Source organism: Falco peregrinus, chromosome 11, assembly GCF_023634155.1.
Source record: "Falco peregrinus isolate bFalPer1 chromosome 11, bFalPer1.pri, whole genome shotgun sequence".
NCBI classification, from domain to species: Eukaryota; Metazoa; Chordata; class Aves; order Falconiformes; family Falconidae; genus Falco; species Falco peregrinus.
The window spans coordinates 22,126,465-22,152,777 of record NC_073731.1 but is presented as its reverse complement, the minus strand read 5'-3'; the positions used below and the strand labels follow the sequence as shown (position 1 = coordinate 22,152,777).

Genomic DNA, 26,313 nt, shown 5'->3' with positions numbered 1-26,313 from the left:
CCATATCACTAGTCGGGGGACCATGACGACATCTTCCCACAGTATATTTATCTCATATGTTTACAAGCCTTTCTCCTGGAAGGAAAAGATAGATACTTCTCCTTTCCAAACAGAATTGTTCACCCAAGACCTTCTGTACAAAGCCAGAGAACCTAACATAATCCTTGCTTCAGTGGCAGGAACCACAAGCGTCTTAAGTCCACAAAAACTCCTCTCTCAACTATACTAAATTGGAAGTTCAAAAAACATACTTTCCCTGCCAATACAAAATAAACCCTCTCAGACATTTGCAAGAAGTTTCCAACATTACTTTTTTGTAATATGTATTCCTACTTTTTCCTGGAAAAGCTACCCTAGGAAGATGCAGAAGCCAGAGAAACAACCATGAAGTTCTCCTTTGACAGCTTCTTAAAGCAGTTCATACACAACCCTTTCAAACACAGAGGACAATGAAATTGTGGAATCTCCTTACAGTAAACTGAACTTGGTGGGCAATCTTATGCTTCTACATAATTCCCTGACAAACCGAAATACAGACAAGGACTAATGATCGTGCCATAGTTGCGTCACATTCTACAGTGTTAAGTTTAGCATTTACTCTCCATCATCCAGTTAGATTTATTGTGGTATATGCAGCTGTACTCAATGTTGGAGATCTGCTAGAGCAGAATGAAGCCCTAACACTGACATGGAGAGAGAAGCACATGTACTGTAAGACATCAGTGTTTTGTTATGTTAGGGTTTTTATGTATTTCCTTACATCAATAAATTATCAAGTCTGTGGTACAGCCTGCTCTTCTCAAAAGGTACTGTGAAGTCTGGAAAGGGGTTAGTCTGGTAAACTCTGCCCTAGCCTACATAAATCAGGCATAGGGAGTCCTGTCTAACCTAAATTTAAGACTTATTTTTGTCCTCTGTGTGTGTGTGCGCGCATTATTGTTGTGATCTCTCTGGGTGTCAGTGCTTATAGGCATGGTAAAGCACTGTTAGGAACTGGAGTTTTGATACAATTGATGTTACAACAGGAGACAAAGTGCAATTCCAGGTTTGCAGAGGTCTACATATGCAGCTGGACAGGCAACGAAATAGTTGTCTGACAGGGAAAAGGAGAGAGGTCTGTCTCTCTCCCTGCTACCCCCTTGCCATTTATTTCTCCTTTCCCCTCCTCTGCTTCCAGTCACATCTATCCCTCAACACTGGCTCTGGAACTTGTCAGACTCTTCTGTGAGCTGCTTTAACTCAATAACATGGCCATATTAGTGAGGTTAAACGGCTTCTGGAGGGGCCCGATGTGCATCAGCACTAGCACAAGATCAGTGATAGGAGCAGAAACTCCTTTCAGCTGTAGTGAGCTGTTAAGTTAGTTCACCATCTCCTTTGGAGCCAAACCAACCAACTATATAAGTAAGAGATGTGTAAGTAGGATTTTTCAGTTGTTATCTACTTTTTTGAATAATACATTTCAGCGAGTTTGTTGGGGGGGGCAGGAGAGTGGATGGGCATTGTGTGTGTGTGTTTTGTTTTGTTTGTCTTTTGTTTTTTTGTCTTTTTTGTTTTGTTGTTTGGGTTTTGTCTTTTGGGTTTTGTTTGTTGTTTTGCGTTTTTTGTTGTTTGTTTTTTTAAATAGCTTTAAACTCCTTTTAAAAGAAAAATGTAACCCCTGTATAAAATCTCACAGTATAAATGGCCATACTGGTAGTCTATAACATATGCTGGTAACTGCACACCTGTAAGAGAAGCTCCCACAATTCCAGCTTTTAGTAGCTCAACAGCCCAACTGAAACTAGTGGAGCTACTCAGATGAGCACTCACACAGTGCCTTAGGTATCCAAGGAATCCTGTCAACGGTATTATCAGGTTTTCCACACAGAAAAACTTTGCCACCCTAAGGAGTAAGTACCATTTCTTAATAGACTAGGGTTGCAGGTTTTCCCTCTGCCCCCTTCACTCAGAGTTCAAACAGAATTTATTTCCAGATTACCTGTTACCCCAAAGTCTACAGCTGTTGCTGGAACTCTGGAAAGGGCTGAGTAAGTTCCTCTGCGTGTTTTCAGTAAACAGAGCTCCAACTTTCCAGGTCAGATAAGGGAATCAGAAAGAACATAATGTATCTTTAAAATCTGACCATCTCCCTATGCAGTAGTAGTTTTATTCACTAGAGAAGGTTTGGAAGACCACAAAGTAGAACAGTATTCTCAAACATCATGCTACAAGGAAATTCGTACTACATACAGGAGATAACCAAAACAAAGACTTGGCACAGAATTAAAGGTACAGAAGGCATGTTGGTCAATCACATCTAGGATCCTATGCTCATGCTAACACTTAAGCTCTTCTTTTCAGAAATCAAAAGGACTGCAAAGGAGCAATTGAGATAAGCTAAGATTCTGCGGTACTTCCACTTAAAGGTAAACTATTCCACAGATGGTCATCAGGCAGGCCTTGTGCCAAGAGATCTGCATAAAAAAATACTTCAAAAAATACACTGTGACACTACTTGTTCAACTGTCTCTATAGCACATTCTATCCAAGTTAATACATACCTTTCTCCAAGCAGTTAAGCAAAGTCAAATTAAAACTGCCAAAACCCACCAACTTGCTAAAAATGGTACTGCCATCCAAGTAAGTCTCCATTTTCTTTTTAATTAGCCAAGAAATCACAAGTTTTGCTCATTAGAATATTCTGCATTTAAGATTAATTCTGTGATACATGTCAGGGAGGAAAAAAAATTAAAACAAATCACATTAAGTAAAACTAGTCGAGGACAACAATCATGAAAGACCTTTAATCACAGACAGCACTGAAGTTTCCAAAGTTGGTTACAAAGTCTAGGCTATAGATAAGTTTAAAGTTGTTTACTAAAAGTACTCCTGGAAAGCTAACTTCCATCCAATAACAGATACTGTTTGTTCAGATCACCTCATCTGCCACTCCACATGGTCAGCAGTTGACCTTAACAAATCAGTCCAGAAAATCTGAAAAGCCTGTGCTGATCTAACACCACCTGTCACAAATTCTGTGACTTGACTCCTTGCAGTGATGGTAATCCACAAGCGTCTTCTCTAGATTGTTTCTACCATCTTCCAAGCCTTCTTATAATCTCATGTAGTTGAGTCTCCAGCTATTATCATGTTAAATCCCTTGATTTTAATGAAGTTTTGACTCAAGATACTTCAGGCAGTAAGAAAGTACCCTGTTGAACTGCTCTCATATTAATAGCCCTATTTCCTACTGTCTAACTACAGAAAACAGCATGCAGTCAGATGTAAAAATTAGTAGAAATTATTCTCTTGGTCCTCAAAAAGTTAGATAATTAAGATAGACTCTAGTAAGCAGGTCTGCCACAATTCACCTCATTTCCACCACACTTTCTCAAAAAGGAGAATTAAAGCACCATTGATTCCTTAAACAAAAAACTCAAACCTAACAACCACTGGAATGGAAACATAAAACACCCTGAAGTCAATCTTAACAAAATGTGCACTCACTTTCCTCAAGAACACGCCACCAGTTCAGAATCTAACTGAAATTCAGCTCCATGCAACAACAAAAAAATGCAGGGAAAAAAAAATATAGTCAGACGACCTGACACAGTTGAATCAATGCTGCTTTGAAAAGTGCTGAGAAGTTGAGCAATTTACATATGCTTAACCATATGCAAGTTTTGTTCAGCGATACTATATTACAAGAGGCAAAGAAGCTTCACTTATTACACAGCTGAAGTACATGTTTTCAAAAAGCAATTACGCTACTCCTCTTGTATTTGAACCAAGCTTTCTTCCACCAGTAAGCCAACTATTATGTTCCCCAATAGCATTCATTTATGGTTTTGGCATACACAGCTACTGTATTTGCTGTCTTCATTTAAAAACCATCAAGCAGTTTTAATGACTGATCATATGCCAGGATGGGCCTATCCTGAATATAACTGGAGGCTCTAAGCCCTTAGCATTCTCTCTTGTATGCAAGACATGAGACCGAATAATGGTTTCACTGGCTTGACGAAGGTGTAATAGCTCATGATTATTAAGTAATTGTGATCTTAAAATAATTCAAAATAGGGTCTCTGCTTCTTTAAGCTAGACAGTGCTAAACTTAAGGGTGATAAATCCTATCATAGAATTAACATGCACAGCCAGGTCATTAAACTGGGAAGAGGGGAGAATAATTGATTTCTGGAATGAGAAGTTGTTTTTTGTAAGATGTGAATATGGGATAGATGGCAACCTTTAAGTTAAAATTACAAGTTGATAAAAAGGCATGAAAATCAAAACTGCTTTCCCCAAACAGAAAATAGAACTCCTAAATAGCTTCTATTACAATGAAACACAATTGTTATGGTAAAATATAAATGCTTTCTCAAGAAGTCCTCCTAACAAAAGGACAAATAAAGGTCAAGGTAAAGCTGGGTATATAAACACATCCTCTCCTTTAAATCTAACTCTGGTTACCTTGTATTAGCCACAAGCTGAAAGCACCCACAGAGAGGAGGGCACACAACAACTTGTTACTCTCAGTAACTCATGTGCCCGAAAAATTAACCACCAGCAACACCAAAGAGACTCTATAGAAGGGAGACTACAGACATCTAAGACAGTCACAAAAAAAGATCAGAAAGGACAATCAGTATGATGCTGCTTTTTCCTGATACACAAACTTTTAAATACATTTTTCCCTAAACACAAGCATTTGTCCTTAAAGAAATACTATTTATTGAAGTATAAGAGTTCAATACAATTTTGGATCTTCACATGTAATTTTGAAGATGTAAAACAACCCCTCAAGTTGTGACAAGGCAAACTTAAGTTTCACATCTACCCTGCTAAGAATTAAAGTAAGAATACCCTAACCAGCTCTGCTCCGTTTTACACCCACCCACCCCCAACTGCTGTAGTACTCTGTACGTACATTACCAAGGGATAGACAGCTGAAAAGCAGGTGACACAGTTGTGTGCCACACAGACTCAGTAAAAACTTAAGCTTGATACCCATTACAGAGTACTGTATTAAAAACATTCTCTCTGCACAGGAACATAAACCACTTTGCTTGACCAGAAGACCAAAACAAACTGATATGCATTTTTTAAGCTTGAAAGGGTAGAAACTGTATTTACAACTTGAGTAAGTTCCCTTTTTATTAACTCAACAGCAAAACTCCTGTCTGACTGAAATTCTAGTATTTTATAATTAGTAAGTGTTGACAATGAAGTATGCTATAAGTGGATCTGGTGTGTGTGGTTTTTTTTAAAATCTATTAACTTGTATTCTTCCCCAATCAAATTTCACACTTTATCAAAGTATAAAATTAATTTTAAATAAGTTGCTCCAGTTTAACATAACACTAGAAAACACAAGTCAACATTACAAATCGTTTGTTTGTATTTTCCCAGAAACTGAAGAAACACCGATTTAATTTTCACATAGCAAAATTAGTGCTGAGTGCAATATAAAAATACCTTTCATTTGAAACCCAGGGTAGCTGTTAGACATTACTTCATAGAAGTACAGAAACTCATTTTGCAGTTAATTTAACACTTGGCTATTTTAAATGCATAGAGGGGAGTAATTTAATAGGAAGTCTGTGCCAGAGGAAATGTGCAAATCTAGCTTTTCAAAACTCAAGGAAAAACCTCCTCTTCCCTGGAATCCCTGTGTAAGTCTGGGTGGAAGTTACAGGTATTGGATTAATTCCTCAGATAAATATACACTTTACCAATTGGCTAAACCAGTGTTTCTTAATTTTCAAGGTTTTCTCAGACAAATAAGATAATGAGATACTTTATAATGGTAAGTGTCACACCAGGAAGAACTAAGATTAAATTGGACTAAAACACAGGTGAAATCCTGCTTCTGCTGCATTCAGTGACTTAACTCCCACTGACTTAAATGGGAATAGATCACCCTGAGCAGATGAACATTCAAGCACTTGCAAGACCTCTTCACCCACTTCACTTAAATTAAGCATTTCGCCTCAAATAAAAGACTGAGCTACTTTTTTCACTAATTTTAACCATACTCTAACAGTTTCGTTCTTTCTATCAACAACTAAAAACATCAAGTCTTTAGTAATGAGGGATCCTACACTTCATTATATTCCCATTTGGCAAAATCTCTTGGCTATTTTTACACTCAATTTACACCATTTTGATGTACTGAGTTTATTTTGCTCCTGCTTCTTACTCTTAAGGGAAAATACACAGAAATATAAATTACCAAACTTTGTCCTTCCTGATTGTACTGTGGGACCCAGCCTATGCCCCTCATGTGTGTTCTGACATTTGCATCTTGATTTTTCATCTCAAAATAACGACTGTTTTCCTACAGAATCAAAAAAATGCTGAAATGCACAAATTTCACATGTGTAATACAAACCCAAAGTTCAATTCTTATCATTTGTTGCTGTTACACACATGTGGAACCAAAATTTATGCTGCTTAACAAGACTACAGTCTTACACGTATGCCATATTTTAAGTAAGCATGAAATTTTAATGAAAAACATCATACACTTTTCAAAAGCTTTACTCAGTTACACTAAATTGGAACTTTTTTTTAAACCCATTTTATTCCTCTACACTTTCCCATAGAATTTTCCTTGGGAAGAACTCAATAAAAATAAAAGCTGTGCTTTTATTTTGAAAAGGACCAACCATTTACAGAAACAAAGTAACCTATTAAATCACTTCTAAAAGTTCACTTGTTTATGCAGTGATGCACCCTGCTAATTCTCAAATACAGCAATAGCAGAAATTAAGCTGTTTCCCCCTTCATATTCAGACAAATTGCTGTGACTTCTTATTCCTGCTCTTCAGATCAGTCTTCCTGGCCCATGCTATACTGTTCTCTACACTTGCTCACCCCACCTTCTCTTTCAGTTCTTCTGAGAAAATCTATGGTGCTGCATTTACCTCTGTTATCCACAGCACGTCAACTCTCTTAAGTGTGTGATGGTCTCAGATATAAGCTTTTAATCAGTATTTTGAAAAAGGAAACTTATATAATATATTGAAAGTTTTCCTGTTATGGTAGGGAGTACCTTTAATGCCTTTAATAGTCAAAGGTTTAAAAATCACTTGCTGGAATTAGAACCTCTTCCTTTTGTAGCACTATTTTTGAATATACACATACATAGTTGTTCTTGTTACTCATATCTTGACCTCCCAGCTCCACAGCAAAATTCATATTTCTCTTCCGAACCCTATCATATTAATGAGGCTCACAAAACCTACCAATTTCACTAAAGCTTCGTTTGGTAAGATAGTGAGAAACAATGGCAAAGACACTTGAGATGAGAACAAGATAGTAACCTTTTCCCAGTGGTAGCTGGGCAACACAGTAGCACAAATTATTATTTTTATTTTTTTTTAACCTATAGCCTCTTCCCTTCCCCAAATTCACAGCAGCAATACATGCCACTGCTTTAGCAGGTTACAGGTCACCTAGAATTCTAATCAGACTGCTGCCTATTCCCATAGCCTCTATACCCTCAAAATACTAATGCCTAGCATCCTGCACCTACATTTCACCAGCCTCTCAGCTTCACTTCCCACCCCCCTCCCATGGCCCCCCAAACATACAGTAGCCAGAAGCAGTAGTACTAAATACAATGACTGAAAGTTAATTTCATACTCTAATCATAGTCCCTGCAGTTACGTTCTCCTCATTGTTAAATTCTGCAGTAGACCGACACCTGATGAGCCAACTCCTCTGCAATCGATTCCTGACGTACAGAACAAAAACCCTAAGCCCACGAAGTTTCAGGAAGATCATGGGAAGTTCAACAACCACGATCACAATAAAAAACTATGAATTAACTAGAAGAGAGCGTGATAAATATTTCCAGAAAGCTTCACAGCCAACAGGAGTGTTGAGTCTCTGAATACTGAGCTTACTGCAGCTACTGGAGGGGAGCTAGCTTCTGCCCTCTATTCACACTTAAGCTTCTCTAAGCAGCCCACCATTTCCATACTATCCCCTCACCTGTTAATACAGTTCTGGGTTTTTGCTTCTAGAAAAATACACATTTTCCATACATAGCTGCCATGCTTATAGCAGTACTACAGACAAGAACCAAAGAAAAGCCATGCATAGTAGCCTCACAGAGCATAATAGATCCAGAAGTATCTATAAAGAATAGCGTAGTAGATGCTGAACCATCAGTCTTGCTACTGAGCATGTCTTAGAATCTGGACCAAATCAGATCCCTTTTCATTAAGAACTATGTGCTAAGTTCCAAAGTACAGCAAACATCAGACCTCAGGACAGCTTTTGGTGTTTTGTTTTGTTTTTTAATATTGTTACTATACAATTTAGTTTTCCTCTAGTCTTAGAAGCAGTTTGAACTGTTTTTGCTGAAACTAAGAAAATTAGCCTGAGGAACAGTTCCAAATAAAACTGCCCATACTTGGCATGGAAAACTTCAGTCCAAACAGTTTAGCAATGCTGTAAGCAGCCGAGAATAAGGTCTGGCGAAGGAAAATTGTAGGCAACCTTAACTACGATGAGCTCTGCCTTTGAGTCAAAAGTATATACTATGAAATAGGCATCTTGTAGACAACATACTTCAATGGCCATGAACTCAGCAAAACTTAACAGAAACTAGTTAAGTGACTCTCCGATAAAAACCAATGATTCAGACATTAAAAAGAAGCTGTCACTGTCAGTCCAGTTTCTAGCAGAGCATTTTGCCAATGAAGTCTTATAAAACAGATGTTATTTACTACCTTCATCTAGTTCGTCTGTGGTTCCAACCTCCAAAATCCACATGCTGCCATAAATATAATTTTAGACTGCTAGATTAAAACAAAAGTCAGGACTACAATGGCATAGAATTTGAATTTTATACCTGTCCCAGTGGAATTGTCTTTTTTTCATAAGAATGCAACACCTATCCCTTCTATGCTTAAACAGAATATTAATCTGTCCAGAACTGTTAGTATGACACCTTCTCAAAAGCACTGGATGATTTTTAGATAGATAGATGTTAAAAAGAATAATCTGTAGATTGAAATAATCTTTTGATCAGATAGCCTGGAGCAATAAGCAATCCCATTTATATTTCCTACAGTAACTAACATTAAATTCAGCACCTGCAAAACTAATATCTGACTAAACTAGAAAGCAACTAATATGGAAAAGAAATCTGATACTAAGCTGGCACACAGAAGATGTGAAAGATTTAAATAGAAAAGTTCATGTGAAGACTGTCAATAGGCTCTATATTTAGGAGTAGCTCTTGATGCAAGTATATTCCAAGACCAAAAATTCAAGTCTAAGGATAAAAAAAGGTCAATTTATTAAGAATTAAAGACTAAATATTCCACTCCATAAACTAGAAGCAGCTCCTTAATATAGAAAAAAAATAAAACAGCTCATTTTCAAGGAACTACATTAAAATATTTAAAAAATTCTTAAGAGCATTTTTTAGCTATTACAAGTTCGTTATTTCTCAAAATCTGTAACTTTACTAAACAAAAGTTTTGACTACTTTATAGTATGCCCTACTGAGATTATACATAAGAGTTAAATCTAGATAAACCTTAATTCCTCACAGAACATCTTCATTCTTAACTGAAATAAAGATTATCTCTCAAGGAAAAACTCACCCAAAAAGACTGCAATTGCAAGGGGTGTTGAATACCAAAAGTACAGGATGGGGGACTACACAAGAAGAAACAATAATGAATCATGAGGGACTGAAAAAAAAGAAGTGCAGATCTGAGACAGAAAACTGTCATTTCACTTACAAATATTTATTAAGGCTGTAGTAAAAGTAAACCATTTTAAAATTTTGAAGGACACTTTCCTTTGGGGAGCAAACGGAACTTAATATAAGAAGATAATTCCTCTCAGCTTTTTTTAACTCCACTTATTTTTGTCACTCTGAAGCACATATTATATGACTCAAAACATTCAAAGTTTGAAGTTTGAACTGACCCTGACAGATTTAATAATGTTTAAAATTGTACCCATAAGCAAGCTTATTACGTCTTCCTGTAATATTTCCAGAAAAGCTTAGCTTGAACACAGCACCTGGTTTTCAGTCAAACCCAAGCTCTCTCTCTCAAGGCTTTTAAATAAAAAAAATACTATTGCTAACACCTGTATTAGACCCCATATTTGAATGTTGAAACTACACACTGGAAGGTCTTTTAGAAAATGTCTTACTCCAGTGTACTTCACCAGCCCTACAGAGATCATTATAACCCTGGCTAACCTATGGCTGAAAGATTTTTGGACCACTCTCCATTTGTTCTGCTGTAAGGGCCAAAGTTTTCTCTGTGGGGAGACAGTTTAATTTAGAAGCGAATACTAAAAAACTTATTTTCATATATTTGTTCTCTGAGCATGATAGAGAAAATAAGCCTGCAGTGACATACAGCTTCCCAAATGGGTATTCACTATTGAGAAGATCACAGAAAAGCATCAGAAAACGTTTATTCATTCCCACTGCACTTGATGTATTTGGTATACAGAAAAAAAACCCTGTATTTGCTTTACAACCTGACAAATCATATTAACTGTACTAAATAAAAGCAACAAGTTGTGGTTTCTAATCACCATTTTCCACCTGCATTTTTACATGATTCTTCAATCAAAAATGACAGAAACAAGTATGCATACTTTTAGTGTAATGAGTCAGATCAGGTTCCAAAGTCAAGCTGTATCTCTCTTTTCAAAAATGAAGGTAACTGCATGTGCTATTGCAATCTGACTTGCCATCAAGACAAAATTACCACTTCTTAAGACGTTAAAAATAGCACTTCCTTTGCCAGATTTCTTTAATCTGACTCTCAGAATTGTTCATGAAGTGATAAAATCCTGCTGTTAACCAGCAAGTTATTTTGGCTGCAGAATTTTCAAAGGATTTGTATTATGTAAACTATAAAGTAACAAAATTAAAAGGAGAGGGAGAAAAAAAAGAAGTATCTTCAACTTCTAAGAGGTTTAAGAAGCTTTTTTTTTTGTCTTCTTTTAAATACAGTCATTGGGTCTTCAGTATTTCTTATTCAATTTTTAAATAATACAGTAAAATGGACACTCATCCTGAATAACAAACCCATAGGAAACCTCCTAACTTAACTGAAGAACATATTACTAATTTATGTATCCTGACATTAGTCAGGTGTTACTGAGCTTTTATCTAAAAATGATAAATAGCATCACACACAAAAATAAGCTGAATGTTAATGAAAACACACAGTCTTGCTGCCCCTTCTCTTAGTCTCACTCCCCCAAGAAAACCTCTAAAAAGAAAAGTACCTGCTATTTGAGGCTGTTACCTACTAGTAGTTACAGATATATTTCTCCTCCTAGCAGTGATACAATATACAGCCAAATTAAGGAAATCTGGTAATACACAGCAACAGTACAATTAACTGCAGAAATATGTACTTTTCGGATGATCTGTCTACAGCCTTTCAAACAACACAACTATGAAAGCATGTTACACAATCTGGTCTGGCCATTTCAGTGGCAAAACAACCAACAGTCCCTAGATAAAAGAAAAAAACCCACAACACTATCTACCCAAGATGGTATGTTTTAAAGTGGGTGGGTAATTTTTATTTTTCTTCTGGAACATCACTCCTTCCAGTAAAATAGACGTAAGCATTTTAAGCCATCTGACAAACCTATTGGGGAAGTTTTAAAATACTGTTTATACTTATTTTAGAATATTTTTTCTTAGAAATAAAGAAACAAGACATTAACTATAAACAAGATGAAATATGATACAGCAGCGTAACACCAAATGGCATTTTCAGCTATAAAACACTACTTTTCTCCCAATACAGGCTTCAAACACCTCAGATTTATCTATTTATTTGAAGGTACCTGGAAAAGCAAAAAGTGTTCATCTGATTTCGTAAGTGTATGCTGAGCACCCTTAGGCATCAGTATAATGACTGTACTTTCCTTTTTCAGCCTCTCCCTGAGAATGCTGGCTACTACTCTGTAGGTGATGCTACACTGGCAGCATCACAACTATTACTGAATTCTACATTAACTTCAAAGAATAAAGCAAAGCATTTTCGAAGATGCATGCAATTAGAACAAAAAGTTTTACAAAATGATACATTTACAGAGAGAGCAAATACTTTCTTTCTGGAAATTTTTTTGGTTTAGGGGGCAGGGGAGGTTCTAGAGAGGAAGGGAGAGAGGGAGCCTCAAGCAGGCGGAGACAAATGAACCTATGTCCACAGCTACATTCAGGACAAACCTAACATCACAAATCCAACAGAGAAAACATGCAGAAAAGTACTGCGAAACTTTCTGCTAACTGCCTACTTGAGATTCTTGTCCATAATTATGTTTTGAAGCAGGTTCAGAGGGCAAGTCTTTTAAATTTAAACCACAAGCATATAGATAGATGTTATTTTCCTTTAAGAAATTAAGGCAATTCAAACTACTATAAAACTCTGCATAACTGAAGAAATTCCTCTGATAGTTTATGGCCTCAAATTTCCAAACATCTGAGCTGCTGATGCCACACAAAATTTCTCTGTAAAAAGCTGTAAAACTGCACTCACAAAACTGTAAGACTTAATCATTCAGAGTTAAAAATTTAATATTAAAGTCCCAGCTCAGCAAAGAATGTAAACTTGGACATTTTGCTGATTTAAGTTGGAATTACTCCCTGCATAAAGTATGTATGTTTAACCGTTTGCTGGATCAGAACTCAAACTTTCTGAAGTCTGCCACCTATGTGTGATATTTACCAAGTGCTTATACAAGGTCTCAAGTGTGGTTTTATAAAAATAACATCTGAAAAAATATACTGTCTAAACAGCATGTGAACAGCAGAAAACTAATCTTGGTTTCACACAAATTATTCCAGTTATGAATCCCTTAAATCAAACTAGCGTACCAAGACAGGACACAGAGAAAAGAAAGTCCAGAACAAGCACCAAGAACACCCTTGCTGTTGTTAAAAGTAACACCCAAAGTCACTGCAACAAACACGCTAAAAAAATGACCCCCTAGTTACTCTCCTGCCTAAGCTTATTTGCCCTTTATAACATTTCTGCTAACTACCAGTTTTGTGGTTCACGTACATCTGCCACTCAAGAGCAGGAAAAAAAAAAAAAAGTATCTTGAAATACTACAGACATGACTTTATCCCCCCCCCCAATTAACTATCTAGGAATACTTTTAAGTTCCCTGTATTTCGTTCAGATTTTGGGTATTTGCTGCACATCACCATAATTTTTTTTACACCATCATATGATGCCGCCTCATAAACCTTAAGACTTTAACAGCAGTGGAAGTAAAACTGATGTGCTGGGTCATGTTAAGGTAATATCTCTCCCTTATTTTTCAGGTCACTGTCAAATAAGTTAGTAACAACTTTATGTTCTCTACTTAAACTTTTTTTTTAGGTTTTAGAAGAAGAAATATAGAAAAAATTATTTTGATGTTCAAAGGTATTAGTTTTCGTTTCATTTTCATAATCTAATGAAGCGAGTCTTTTCAGACTTCGGTTCCAGTACACAGGATAAAACCTTCACTATCCGTTTTTATGTCAGCAATGCCAGCATCTACAATTTTCATTCAGTTGCGAGCATTCGCGTACAGTGTTATGCAGGAGGTCTCTGGGGCAACTCCTGATCATTGAAATAAAATAGGCAAAACGTCATTCAAACACTGTTCAGAAGTGATGGGAAGGAGCCAAGAAGCCAAACGCAAACTCTCTCCGGTAACTCAGGATATTATGCCACAGGCAGGGAGTTCCTCTTTGCAAAGTCCCCCCGTGGGAGGAGCCACCACTCGCTCCTCGGTTTTACTGCTCAATTCCCTGAACTTACCGCCTGCATTTTCCACAGTTAAGCCCTCAAAAAGCACACCTGCCCGCTCAACACTTACTCCTGAATTACCCAGAAAATGGGTGGCAAGTTAGCGGAATCAGTCTCCGGGACAGTAAGCGACAAGCGGCCCGTCCAACACTCGGTTACGTGCGCGGAGGCAGCGAACCCCTCCGCACACAGAACTACTGCAGCGTCCCTACCTGGAAAGCACCGGCAGCTCAGGAGGAGGGCACGGCTAAAGGGCAGAGGGTGCGGGGGAAGGGGACAAGCCAGGCCAGGCGGCGACAGGGCAGCGCGGGGCAGGCAAGCGGTGTCAGAAGAGGCAGCCCCAGGCGGCCGAGGTCATCGGCACCTGTAGCCGAAGGGCTGAGGTGTGCGAGGGCAGGGAGGGGGGGAAGGACGACAGACGGGTACCTTTGAGCTGGGGCAGCGGCGAGAGCTCCACCTGGCTGCTCTGACTGCGGAACTGCGAGGAGCCCTGGGAGCGCTTCTGCCTCTGAGCCTTGCGCACCGATTTCCGTGTGAAGCCATCCACTTTCTCCGCGGCAGAGATGGCCGCCGACATGGCTGGGCGGTGAGGCGGCGCGGGGGGACGTCGCTCTCCAGAAGCATATATTAAAGCGGAGGGAGAAGCGGGCGGGCAAAAAAAGGGCTTAAAAAAAAAAAAAACCAACCACTAACCCCCCCAAAAAAACCAAACCCCAAACCAAGTCTTCCCTGCCGCCAGGCCCGCCCGCGTACACCACACGAACGGGGAGCGGGTAGGAGAGGGCTGGCGTCCTAGCGGCGTGCGGGGCGGCGGTGCCGGCGCGGGTGCCGGGGAGGCTCCTCGCTCCCGGCTGCGGCCGGGGTCCTCCGTTCCTGCTTCCCCCGGCGTTTCCTCTCCGCGCGGAGCCCGCGGCCGGCGAGGGAGAGGAAAAGGGGGAGGAGGAAAGGGGAAAACAAACAAACAAACCCAACCAACTTTGCCCGGCGGGGCGGGCGGGCGCCAAACTTTCCCGCGGCGCGGGGGAGACCGAGCTCCCGGTCACCTCAGAGCAGGCGCGACGCGAACCGCCGCGGCCCGGGCTCGGCGGCGCCGCTGCCCCGCTCCCGCCTCGCTCGCTCCGCGCCCCCCTCAGCCGGGCTCTCCTGCGCCAGCCCGCGCCGAGCTCGCTGTCATCGGCCGGACTCGCCCCTGGGCCGAGCTCGCCGGGGAGGCGGCTTCCACTCCCCGCGCCCCAGCCGCTCGCTTCCACACGCCCCTTCTCCGCCTTCAACTGCCGCCGGGCGCTTCCCGCGCCTCCGCCGTCATCCTGCCCCCTCCCGCTCCCCGCCGGGGGCCGCTACGAGTGTCTCCGCCCGCCACAGCCCCGGAGCCGGCGGGCGACCGGCCGCGCAACTTGGCGAAGCGAGTAGAGTTGAGGGGAGGAAGAAGGGGAAAGGGGCGGGGCAGGGGCGACCGCGAAAGGGGCAAAAAGGGGCGAGATGAGCGGCCGTTGCTGGCGGCTCTGAGTGATTGACGGCTCAGGGCAGCCAATGAAAAGAGAAGATCGTGGAACTTCACCACCACCCCCTTCCTCGCGCAGAGGCTTGGGGAGGACGCGGGAGCTGGGACGCGCACGGGGGACGGCGCGATTGACAGCTGGCTTCTCCAACTGGGAGGAGGGGAATGGAGGTGGGCGGGGTTTCCTGGCCGACGCGCAAGGCGAAGGAAGGGGAAGGGGTGGGGCGGGCGCCGGCCAATCCGTGCTGGGGGGCGGGCGCGGCGCCGCAGAGGGAAGCGGCCGGCGGCAGAGCGGGGCTGTTGGGCGCGCGGCGTTGCCGTTACGGTGGCGCCCCGTTACCGAGTCGCTACCGGCCGCAGCGGTCGCCCCGGGCAGCGAAGGCCTTTTCTCCTCGTGCAGCCCGGGCCCGCTCGCTGTCGCTTCTGTGGGACACAGCGAGCCGTCATAGGGACCGGCGGGGGCAGGAGTGCAACCGGGACTCCGGGCCGGGGCCCTGGTCCCTGGTCCCGCCGCGGGCGCCCTGCCTCACCCCACCTGAGTCGGGGTTGTGAGGGGGGGGGAACGGGAAAAGGTGGAGAAGGTCCGTGGAGAGAGGGCGGCTGGGGGCCCGTCCCGCCGCCCGGTGCACGCCTCTGCCCGTGGGGCCCCCCGTGGGCCGGGGTCCCGGCGCCGGTGTCCCCTGCGGGCTGCGAGGCAGGGCAGGGGCTGGCCTGGCCGTACTGGAGCTGCTAGAGCAGCAGTCGTGCCCGGTGCTTCTAGCAGGAGCTGGGGGTGCTGCTCACAGGGGAAACTGCCGAGAGGGTGTTCAACCATGAGCGCAGCGTGCCAGCGGGCTCCGTGCCGTCTGCGAAGTGCTTGTGACTTGTTTTTCCCCATCCTGCCAGCACCTCCACGTTTTTGCTCTTCCTTACATCTCCGGATGAATTTGGCCCTTGCGGGGCTGGGTTACCATGGTGTTTGCTTTCTCACACTGAGTCACAGTCTCGTTTTGCAGGCTGAAGGCACAAAACTGCCTGAAACAAGCACGTGCTTAACTTTCAAGGAGTGATTATTTACGGAGTAACTGATTCTTCTGTTTCATACAAGTTACACGGCTCAGGCTGAAGTTAGGCTATGAGAAATGAGAGCATATGAAAACCGTGACTCTGCATGCAGTACATGGCTGTGTTCAAGTCTGACTTTTGCTTGGTCCCATTTCCATGTTCAAACAGCCTCCCCTTTTGAACTGCAAAAATACAGAATGCCTTAGCTTGTAGTCATCCACGTAGAGATAAGTTTTATGCACATCAGCACATTTCTTAGTACATAATTTTAGAACCAATTCAGCAGATTACTGTAGTATTTTAAATACACGCTCAAGTTTCAGTAGCTATGGTAGGACATAAATACTGCAAGGTAACTTGTTTGTTAAATGCCTTCATGAGTTAGTCTATATGTATAAACCATAAATCAAAAGTCAAGTGTACATTATAGTTTTATGTGAGTGTTGAACTTGGGAAGCCTGTTCAATAGAAACTGTTGTCTGTATTTCCTCCTGTCATTCTTTTCCTTTTTTCTTTCCTCTGTTAACACAATCTCTACTAACTTTTTAATGTATCATTACTTGTGCACCTCCTGCCTTTTTTGGTTTTTGTGAAATAATCTTTGGTGTTTGGTAATACAGAGAGGGAAAGTACTCTTAAGAGCATTCTTTTCCATATACTTCTGATTCAATTCTGGACACAACATATCTAGAAATTAGAGGGGACAAGTGTTATTTTTCTTGTAGGTGTGTAGACTTTTTATTTCATTTTTTTTAATGTATTACAAAATGCATTTTACTGGCAAAATGACAGTCTTTAGGCACTCAGTCTTTAAACCACCAGCTCATGTATTTATTGCAGTAAAGGAAATCCTTGCATTCCTTCCCTGGTTGATTTGCATTCCACTTTGCGGCCCGCAGATGCTACTGGGAGAGCGCTAAGGCCCATACCCTGTATTGGTGTGTTCCTCAGTTCCTGCCTGCCCTCCAACAGCTGTCATTTTCTTCTGCACCCATTTTTAGAAACTGACACTGATGTGTCATTGTGTCCTGTATACTGTTTAATTGGCAACTCAAGCCTTGCTGCCCGTTCCCAGTGTAAAAGTCTACCTTAAAGTTTCATCAATTAAATATTTTGGAATTTGTTAACGAAAAGTCTTACGTAAGTTCTAAGTAATGTAAAGATATTTTTCTAACATTTAAAATATTTTCTTCAAGGTTACTAGGCTTTGGAATGGCTTCTGTGCGGTTTAAAAACTATACTGTAAAAATCTGTTGGCAGTTGAAATTCATGTTGCAAAGCCCTTAGTAAATAGTAATTGTAGTCTCGCAATGATGGGATTTTTGTATCAATTGCATTGGAAAATATTTTCAGACCGTACCTTTGTGTATCACTCATAAAAGAAACATGGGTGAAATCTGAGTCAGGCAAACAAAAAGAAACTTTTATTCTCTCAAATAAATCAAAATTATTTTTAGCTGTTGAGTTTTCTTTTCACTTTCCGATATAACTCCTCTGTTTCAGAAAAGAATCATCATCAGCAATGTAGACCAGCTACAGTTTCCCAGGCTGGAATGGTAATGTTTGAATTAATGTACACTTGAAGTCAGTGGAATTACATGGGTGTATGAAACCGTTGGAACATACAGGCCTGTGGGACTGGGGTATTTGGAGAAAAAAATGAAAGTGAGAGCTCTGACTGGCAGTCTGAAATAGCTGCGTTTGAGAAGGCTGAAGATTGCCCTTCCCCGCTTTCTGCACATACTGCTTCCTACACAGCTGTCGGAGCTGCTCTGAGTCAGCTTCCGAACCCCCTGGTTTTTAGAGTGTGTGTATATTTAAAGGCACACAGCAATGGTGCCAAGTTTTAAGCTGATGGCTCCACATCCAATTCATAAAAGTCTGAGGTGTCCACAGAGAATGTTGTGAACAGTAATTTTATGCCAAGCTATTCCCACTCCTAAATCAGAGCCCTCAATATGCACTGAAGCATTGATTCTGCAAAACCGCACGCGTGCCTCTAACTTGACTTGGAAGAAAGCTCATTATCATTCATGTTCATTATTCAAAATGGAGAAGCAACATTCTGGAACAGATTTAACTAAAAGTCACATTTGCAGTTCTTTTCATTCAATCACAGAGATCTATTTCCTGCACCTTCTTAGCATCTTTTTACCCAGGAGCGAGACCTTTGGTAAAGTGAATGAGAACATGATATATCATTAACTTGCAGAATCCTGACCAACTTGGCTTGGAAGCGTGGTTCTTCAAGAACAAGGTTGCTGCCAGGTTTTGGCTGCAGGGAGTTGCCTGGTTGCCAGCAGGCACAGAGTTAACTGTAGCTCTGCTTTCCCATTCTTCTGTACAGATGCTTAGAGGCCAACCTACAAGAAATCTAGCTCTTCTCAGAGACAGTGGGAGGAATATTTTAGTAAAGAGGATGATGCCCTAAGTGGGTGAACCCTCAGCCAGGAAGGTTTGTGGAGAAAGGTTATGAAAACTTGCGTCTATTTCCTTCTAAACATGAAAATTTTTAAGGAAAAGCCTGTTGGCTGCAGCCATGCTTGTGTTTACTACTGCATCACCCCATTAGTTTGTCAGGGTATTTCAACTAACTTAAAATACTTTCTGGGCTAAGGCTGTGCTCTTTCAAGTATGCATGGAATTACATTTAAGCATGTGGGTTGTCCCAGTAAAACCAAGTGAGCTATTCACATACTTCAGGTTAAACTGTGTGCTTACATGTTCTATGGCCTTCAGTGGCTAGTTGCTCTCTAGCAGAAGTGTCCCTGAGTCTTCTGCTTGGTAAATCTTTAAATAATACAGCATTGGCTATCTCGGGAACCATCTGTTGCCTTCCTCCCAGAGCAGGATTTGAAATTCTGGGATTGGAACTCAGAGGTTAGTTGGCAAGACCTGCTTTGTAAGGGCCCCGAGTTCAGTTTCCTTCAGCATACCTATGAATACGTCATTGCAGTCTTTCCAGGCAAAACTATGCGTGTGGGTATGTGCAAGCAATGGATTGTTAAAACTAGCTCTGATTCATGTTGTTATTTTAAAAACCTTTTAATTAAATCCTCTGTCAGACAATCCAGCCTGATTGTATTGCAAATAAAATTGTATTTTAAGAAGTTTGTACACACAGACGCGCACATGTACACGTATACTGATTATTGTAAGTGACAGTCCAATGAAAATGTATCCCAATTTAACTCCTTAATTCTGCCTATGTCTTGAACTGTCATTTTGGGTGGAAACAGTGCTGCCTGAGAACTCAACAGCCGTCTTTCTGGCTCAGTAAGATGCAAAGCATCCCTTAGGGATATCAGTTTACAAGTAAGCTTTCAAAGTCAGTTAGCATATTTGCCATAATGACATTTCCTTAGCAAAAAGCCATGGATTATGAGAATATGTGTATTTATTAATCTGTTCTCTATGCTGAAGATTTGTTTGCATTTCATATATAAGATGGGGAAATAACTTCAGCAAGAGAGGCGGATTCACAGTATTTTTTAATATGACAAATGGCACCTGTATTCACCGAAATGCAAAAAAAACCCACCAACCCCGACAACCACCCACCACTGCCAACAACAAAAAGCACGGTAGCCTTTCCACTGTCACTTTCTAAATGCTTTTGTCTGTGGCGAACCAGACCTTTGCAAATGCCAACAAGCACTAACCTCAGCTTTTACAGTCTTCTGTAAAGATTGTTCAACATGGCATTTAGAAAAGGGAACCACTTCTGTTACAAAATGTTTGCATGTAGAAGTGAACACCTGGAAGCTTGAGTTCTTTCAGACATAATTCCTAATGCTCAGTGAAGGGAATTAAACAAACAAACAGCAAGGTTTATTCTGTCAGCTTCTCAGCAGGCTAACAAGAATTACTGCATGTTAAGAATCAGCTGCTCTTGGAAACTTAATGAATGTAGCAGCCAAAAAAGTACAAAACGTGGCCAAGACATGTAAACCAAATAAATAGGCTGTAGCGAAAAGAAATGAAGGGCATTGGGAAATCTCTCTGTAAATCCAAGGTGGGAAGGGTTCGCTGTAGCAGGGTTTCTGAGCACTTTGATGGTATAGAATACTTCATGTAAGGAATTGGGTTCGCATCTTGAACTGTAATTCTATTCCCTTGTAATTCTGTTCTCCTTGGAGAATAATAGCAGAAAAGTATTTTTATATTTTCATCTGTCTCTGCTGTGATTTAGCAACTGGAACTAAGGAGCCAAGCCAGCCGCACAGCCAGTTCTCTGCAGCACGCTAGCAAGTGGGCTGGCACTGGTCGCCTGCAGATCTGCCCTCTCTAACCACGCTCGGTTTCTAACCATGCCTTTTCAGGGGCATTGTTTAAACCTTTTTTGTAAAACCAGAATGACTGCTACTAGTAAGGAAGAGTCCAAAATATTGATTAATTATAATCAATCCTTCTACTCCCTGGTTTATGAATGAAAGCAAGTTACACACGCTTGTAAATACTACTCATTTGTCGTATAGGTTACAAAGCTTTTGTGTGCAGTTGTTTCACATTTTCCATTTTTTCTCAACTATTTTCATAGCTGCAAGAGACTTAAAAGAGACATCTGTGGTTCTTATGTAATAACATGGCTCCCAGAGCTCGATCTTTGGGAAAAAAATTTCAAAGCAAGACTCAAGATAAAGTCATAAGTGTGGTTAAACACACAGAAGAGATTGACGTGAGCTTTAGAGAGATGTAAATAAAGTTTATAGTAATTTAGTTATTTGTCTTTTTGTCTGTAACATCCAGAAAGATTTTTTTTTGCCAGCAGATGAAATAAATGGTCTTACTGAGATTTCAGAAGTATGTACTCCCTGTTAGGGCTTGTCTACCTCAGAGAAATGTACTGCCTTTCCTATAGCGACAGGGCCATAGTGGTCAAATCAAAGCAGCACCGTAGTGCCTGTGATTTTTCCTTATGCAGATGTGCTCTTAGTCATGATGGGGAAGGCAGCGGTGCTTGTTTCTGCCACAGTGAAATGTGACATTATAGCAAAAGCTGTTTCTCACAGGTCACCATCTAGAGCAGGGTCCCAGTGTTTCCCAGCTTTTGCTGAGGGATGGAGCACCTTCGGTGACCTGACTTGCTCTCCTTCCAGCAGATCTGACACCACAGTTACTAAGCACAGACCGTGCAGCAAGCTCACTTAATCCTACCCAGCAAACACATGAGCCACAGTTTGCGTTTCAGTCTGTAAATTGTTCTTTTGTTTTGCAGGCTTTACTGAACACAGTTTTATTTCATGTGACTGTGCTATTTATGGAGGAGTAAATATTGCCGGGGGTCTATTTAAAAAGGCCAATGACCTGAATTTTTTTCCATTTGAATTATCTCCAAGAGTCAGACTTGTTTAACAACTGAGGTTTTTCCCCTTGTTGCTGTAGACTGCAATCATTTCTAACATCTTAGATCAACACCAACTAAAAAGACATGGATTTTGAGAGAAATAAAACTCATGTAATATGAATGTGATTAGACAGTCTGTGACCTTGCCATTTTTGGGAGAGATGAATTCCATCCTGAATTACCAGTTATCAATGTAGCATGTTTTTGACTTCTGAATATTAGCTTTTTCACACTATTGTGGTAATTTGATTTTGTAACTCTTGGTTTGTTCCTTTTATTATTATTTTTTTTTTACAAAACCAATTATCAAGTGTGTTTCCACATATTATAAATAAATAAATAAACCATGTTTTCAGAAAGGGAAGATTTAAACAGAGCAAATGTTCTTGCTGTTCTTGCAATCTGAATAGCAGTATTGCTTTACTATTTAAGAAGCAGAAAGTTAAACATCACTGGGAAAACAGTGCTACATTTTCACTTTCAATAAAGAGCTTTGTGAATGCAAACAGGTAGCCAAATGTCAGGAATATTAAATACATTTGAGTGTTCTTAAAAGATGAGCCAACTGTATTTTTTTTAATGTATAACATATTTTAACAGTGTAAAATGAGTTGATCACAGTAATTACAATGGGCTCCAACCTGAAATTTTGCTGTAGACATCTTTACCCAGTCCTATAAAAGCATAAAAAGATACAATTTTTGTGCTGAATGCCATTCAATTAATATTCTAATGTTTGTGGGATTTACCATGTTGTTACAAGGTGCCATGGCTTTGGTGCAATTCAGAAGTCACAACTCTCTTCTCCCCTGGAGAGATGGAGCAGGTGGATGGGATGGAATTCTCTCAGGCTGGTCTTACTACCAAAGCCATCTTCTCACCTGATTGCATTTCTTCAAAATTTCATCTCTACTGGGGAAGGGGCATACTGGGCAACACTTAGATAATTCAATACTCTGATAATATATGTGATGAACACATCTTCAGGGTTATTCTGGCTTGAACCACACTACAACATGCAGTAGCCACGCTATAGAAGCCATCCATGCACAAGTCTTACCAGTCCTGTTTAGCTTTCAGGAAAACACTGAGAAGCAGAACTTCAAGTCCTGTTGATGTCTTAGGAGAGAAAGTTAGTTCAAGGTGTTGAGAAAAGTATTCCACATAGCTAGTCAAACTAATATACGTTTGCATTGACATTTCTTCAAATGAAACAAAACTGAATCCTTGGAAAAGATGTTTTACAGAGAATAAAGCCTTTTTTGAAAGTTTTCTGCCCAAGCCCATCACTTATTACTTCATCCTTCTCATTTTTAGTGTCCCTTTTCAAACATCAGAGTTTACCAGCAGGTTATTTCACACTTTAAGATGAAATCATCTTCCTTTAGTAAAAATTGTGAAATGAACTGCTGTCAGTGACTCCTACAGCCTCCATTAACATGAGCCATACAAGTGTTGTTTCGTTCTCAGTTGTAACATATGTTTTCAGTTCTTGTTTGTATTACTGAACAAGAGCTTTCAGATTCTAACTCAAACCATCTTTCCAGATTAAATTAGCTGAAGCCTTAATTAGACAGCACTGATGAGAACGGATTGCAATGACTACATATGCTACTCTGGTCTCTCCATTAAAAAACTGCCAGCTTTTAAAGAAAGAAAAAAATCAGATTATTTTCTGTCTTAATAGACCTCAGAACTGTCTGAGGTGAAGCAGAACAATTATAGTATAACCAAGCACCTGCTGTAATTCATTTCTAGATTATTTCTTACTAATGAGTTAAAACATAAGGCAGACCTTAAAGGAAAAATAGGCTAAACTATTTGGTGATGTATGTCCTCATACAGGGGTGTATCTCAGGTTCCTCTTCCATTTTTCTCCTTCTGTAAAAACTGGTGGCCTGATTCTTCTCTACTGTAGTTTTTGGAGACCATTGAACTGCTAAAGTCATCAAAGTTCAGTGACAGAAAATGTACTACCTTATGTCATTAAGAATGAACTCAAATAAGCCTGAAGGCCAGATTTTCTAATTAAAAATGTAAATATCAGTTTTCTGAAATTAAAATTTATTTTTAAATATTAAAATTTCCTTAAAACATAACATTGAAGTGGGTATCTGGGAAGTAAGGCTGCCCATTTTACAGAACAGGCAGGCAGCAGAAGTACAAGGTGATCTGCGGGTAAAGCTCAATACTGTTCTAAGAGGACTGGTTCTAAAGGCAACTTAGATCCTGATCTCCCTGCCACAGTTGAGAACATTGAATATATACTGGGATAGGACTGGACTAAGGCTACATATATACAAACTTAAGTATATAGATTGTGCATATATATCTATATATTCTGGAATACGTGTTCTTTGTATCAGGACACCTCTGTCTCTTTGAGTACTGTTGACCTGGGTTAGACATCTTGCTGACCAGCATCCAGCTCCATTGCTATTGCCTGTCTGACTGCTTCTAGTGTCCTACTGCTGTATTATGTTAAATGACAAATTTTTATTCGATGTTATACGATGTGTTATATTCTAGTTATTCTGTTAAGGTTAAAGTGAGTTCAAGACAGTCCCTTGACTTGACAGATTAAAAGGGCCTGCAATGTTCCTTTGCACTGTGCCACTCCAGCAGCTCTTTGCTGAGTTATCTGCCTAATAATTGGAGAGTCTGGCGTCAAGTGTCCCAGATCCACAAAATCCTTAACCTCAAAAATATCTGACAGAGGCATTTGCTGCATCCTTCTGCAAGTTAATGAAATTATCCATAAGAATTCCATCCCACCATGGATGGGGTATCACATTTCCAGCATTTCTGTAGCTGTTGCCTGTTGATGCTCACTCCTTACATTGTGCCCAGCTGAACCACACAGTGCATCCTTGGTCCCCCAGTTGCCTTCAGCATCTTGTGTTATTTCTTGTCTGGGAAGCTGCTGCCGCCATCTCCCCTCCCTTTTCACCTGGGTGGTGTTCTGCTCTCCCATCACTGCCACTGGCTGCAGCTAGGATGGTTTCTGGCCCCAGATGGAAAATGAATCTGTCCTGAACTCTCTCTGCCCAGAGCTGGCACAAGTCCTGCAGAATTTATCAGCCTGCTCCACACCTCTCCTGTGTTACAGGCATTCGGCAGTTGGGAACCAGTGCAACCAAATGTAGCATTGTGTCTGGATCTACTCTGCTTGTCTTAAGATAATGATTTACAGGGTTTTCTTAAGAAAAATAAATGCAATTGCCTTTTCCATAGGATGCATGATGCTGTCACTACATGCACTGCCCACTCCCTACCCCACTGCTTGTGGAAGCTTCCTTCTTCTGGGGAGCCACCACTGGGGGCTTTGAAGTAGCTTAGAAATATGAAATAGGAGAGAATTTCATGGCTGATAAACTAATGCAGTCAAGGAAAACCATAACTGGATTTGGAGATGGATTGCTTTGTAGGTTGAAGATATTTCCCATGCATTTGTCACAAATAGTATCAATACACCTAAGGTGATACCTAATAAACAGTGTATGAAATATAAGGCAGAAAAATATTAGGTGTTCTTTCAACATAAGCCTTGGTAAAACAGGATCTTCACTGAGCACAAAATTCTCAGTCCTGTTATGACTTCAGCAGTTTGATTTCAAAAAATAGACATTGTTGAACAGACCTTTTTACTCGTCTTTAGCCTAAGAATAATTGATCTAACTTGGATTTCTTGGCTTTTGCTGAGCATCACATAGTAAGTTTGCTAAGTGAGAGGATCATTTCTGTAAGTGCTGTTGCCATTCCCTGAATTTCTTGTGTAGTGTGTTTTTATTCTATCCATGTCAACATCCATACTGGGCCATGTGTCAGGTGCTGCGCTGTGAAACCTACACCTGCTTTTCCACTGTGCAAATTGAAGGGCTCAGAAAAAGAGGAGGGTATAGTTAAAAGATGCCTTCCAGTTTTGTTCCATACAGGCATAGTCAACTATTTTTCTAGATCACTCTAATAGAAGATATAGATAGAAGATGGGTTCTTTCTTATGACAATTGTGCTAATACTGCATTTCCAAAATAATGTAGACAAATTGAAATGATAACCGTATATTTAGATATCTGTGGTTGGAAATGATCTATTCATCCCTCCATATATATATATTCTACAACAAAAAATGTTTTCTGTCTTCAGCAGTTTTTACCACAGAGGTTTCAGAGGATGTATAAGTTCAGGGCTTTTTATTTTAAAAGTGTCTTCACTGTAGTCCAGTGTTGAATGTACAGTTGTCTACATTATAATTACTTAAACACTACAAAACTGTTGTCACTTAAATGTCCTTAGTATGTGTTTGCCCTGTTCAACAGAGCAGTGGGGATTTCAAGCACATTTCTTTCTGCAATTTTAATATTACCATTGACTACCTTTTTTGTAGGAAAAAAAAGGGTGAAATTTCAAAATCATTTTTACCGAAATCATACTTAAACATCTGTGTTAATTGACTTAGCTGGTCAGCTGCTGTTTATGAGATTAAAGTAAGCTCAGTCCTGCACTGTCTTAGAAAAAACCTGGAAGCATCCCTTTTAAACAACATTTAAACTCTATTTGATCAGAGGCATGTGGGGTGGCCAGCATGTTCTACACATCTTATGAATTTTAGACAATGTTATTATGAACGT

General features: G+C 40.5%; 1 protein-coding gene across 1 annotated transcript in view; it reads right to left on the bottom strand.

Annotated features, from left to right (window-relative positions):
* The window catches only part of PPP2R5A (protein phosphatase 2 regulatory subunit B'alpha), a 45,212-nt gene extending 29,981 nt beyond the window's left edge, over positions 1–15,231 (bottom strand). Inside the window, exon 1 of the mRNA XM_005238710.4 lies at positions 14,220–15,231. Within this exon, the coding sequence (XP_005238767.1) occupies positions 14,220–14,370 (151 nt within the window). The 5' untranslated portion in view covers positions 14,371–15,231. The remainder of the gene's footprint in view (positions 1–14,219) is intronic.
* Between the last annotated feature and the right edge of the window lie 11,082 nt (positions 15,232–26,313).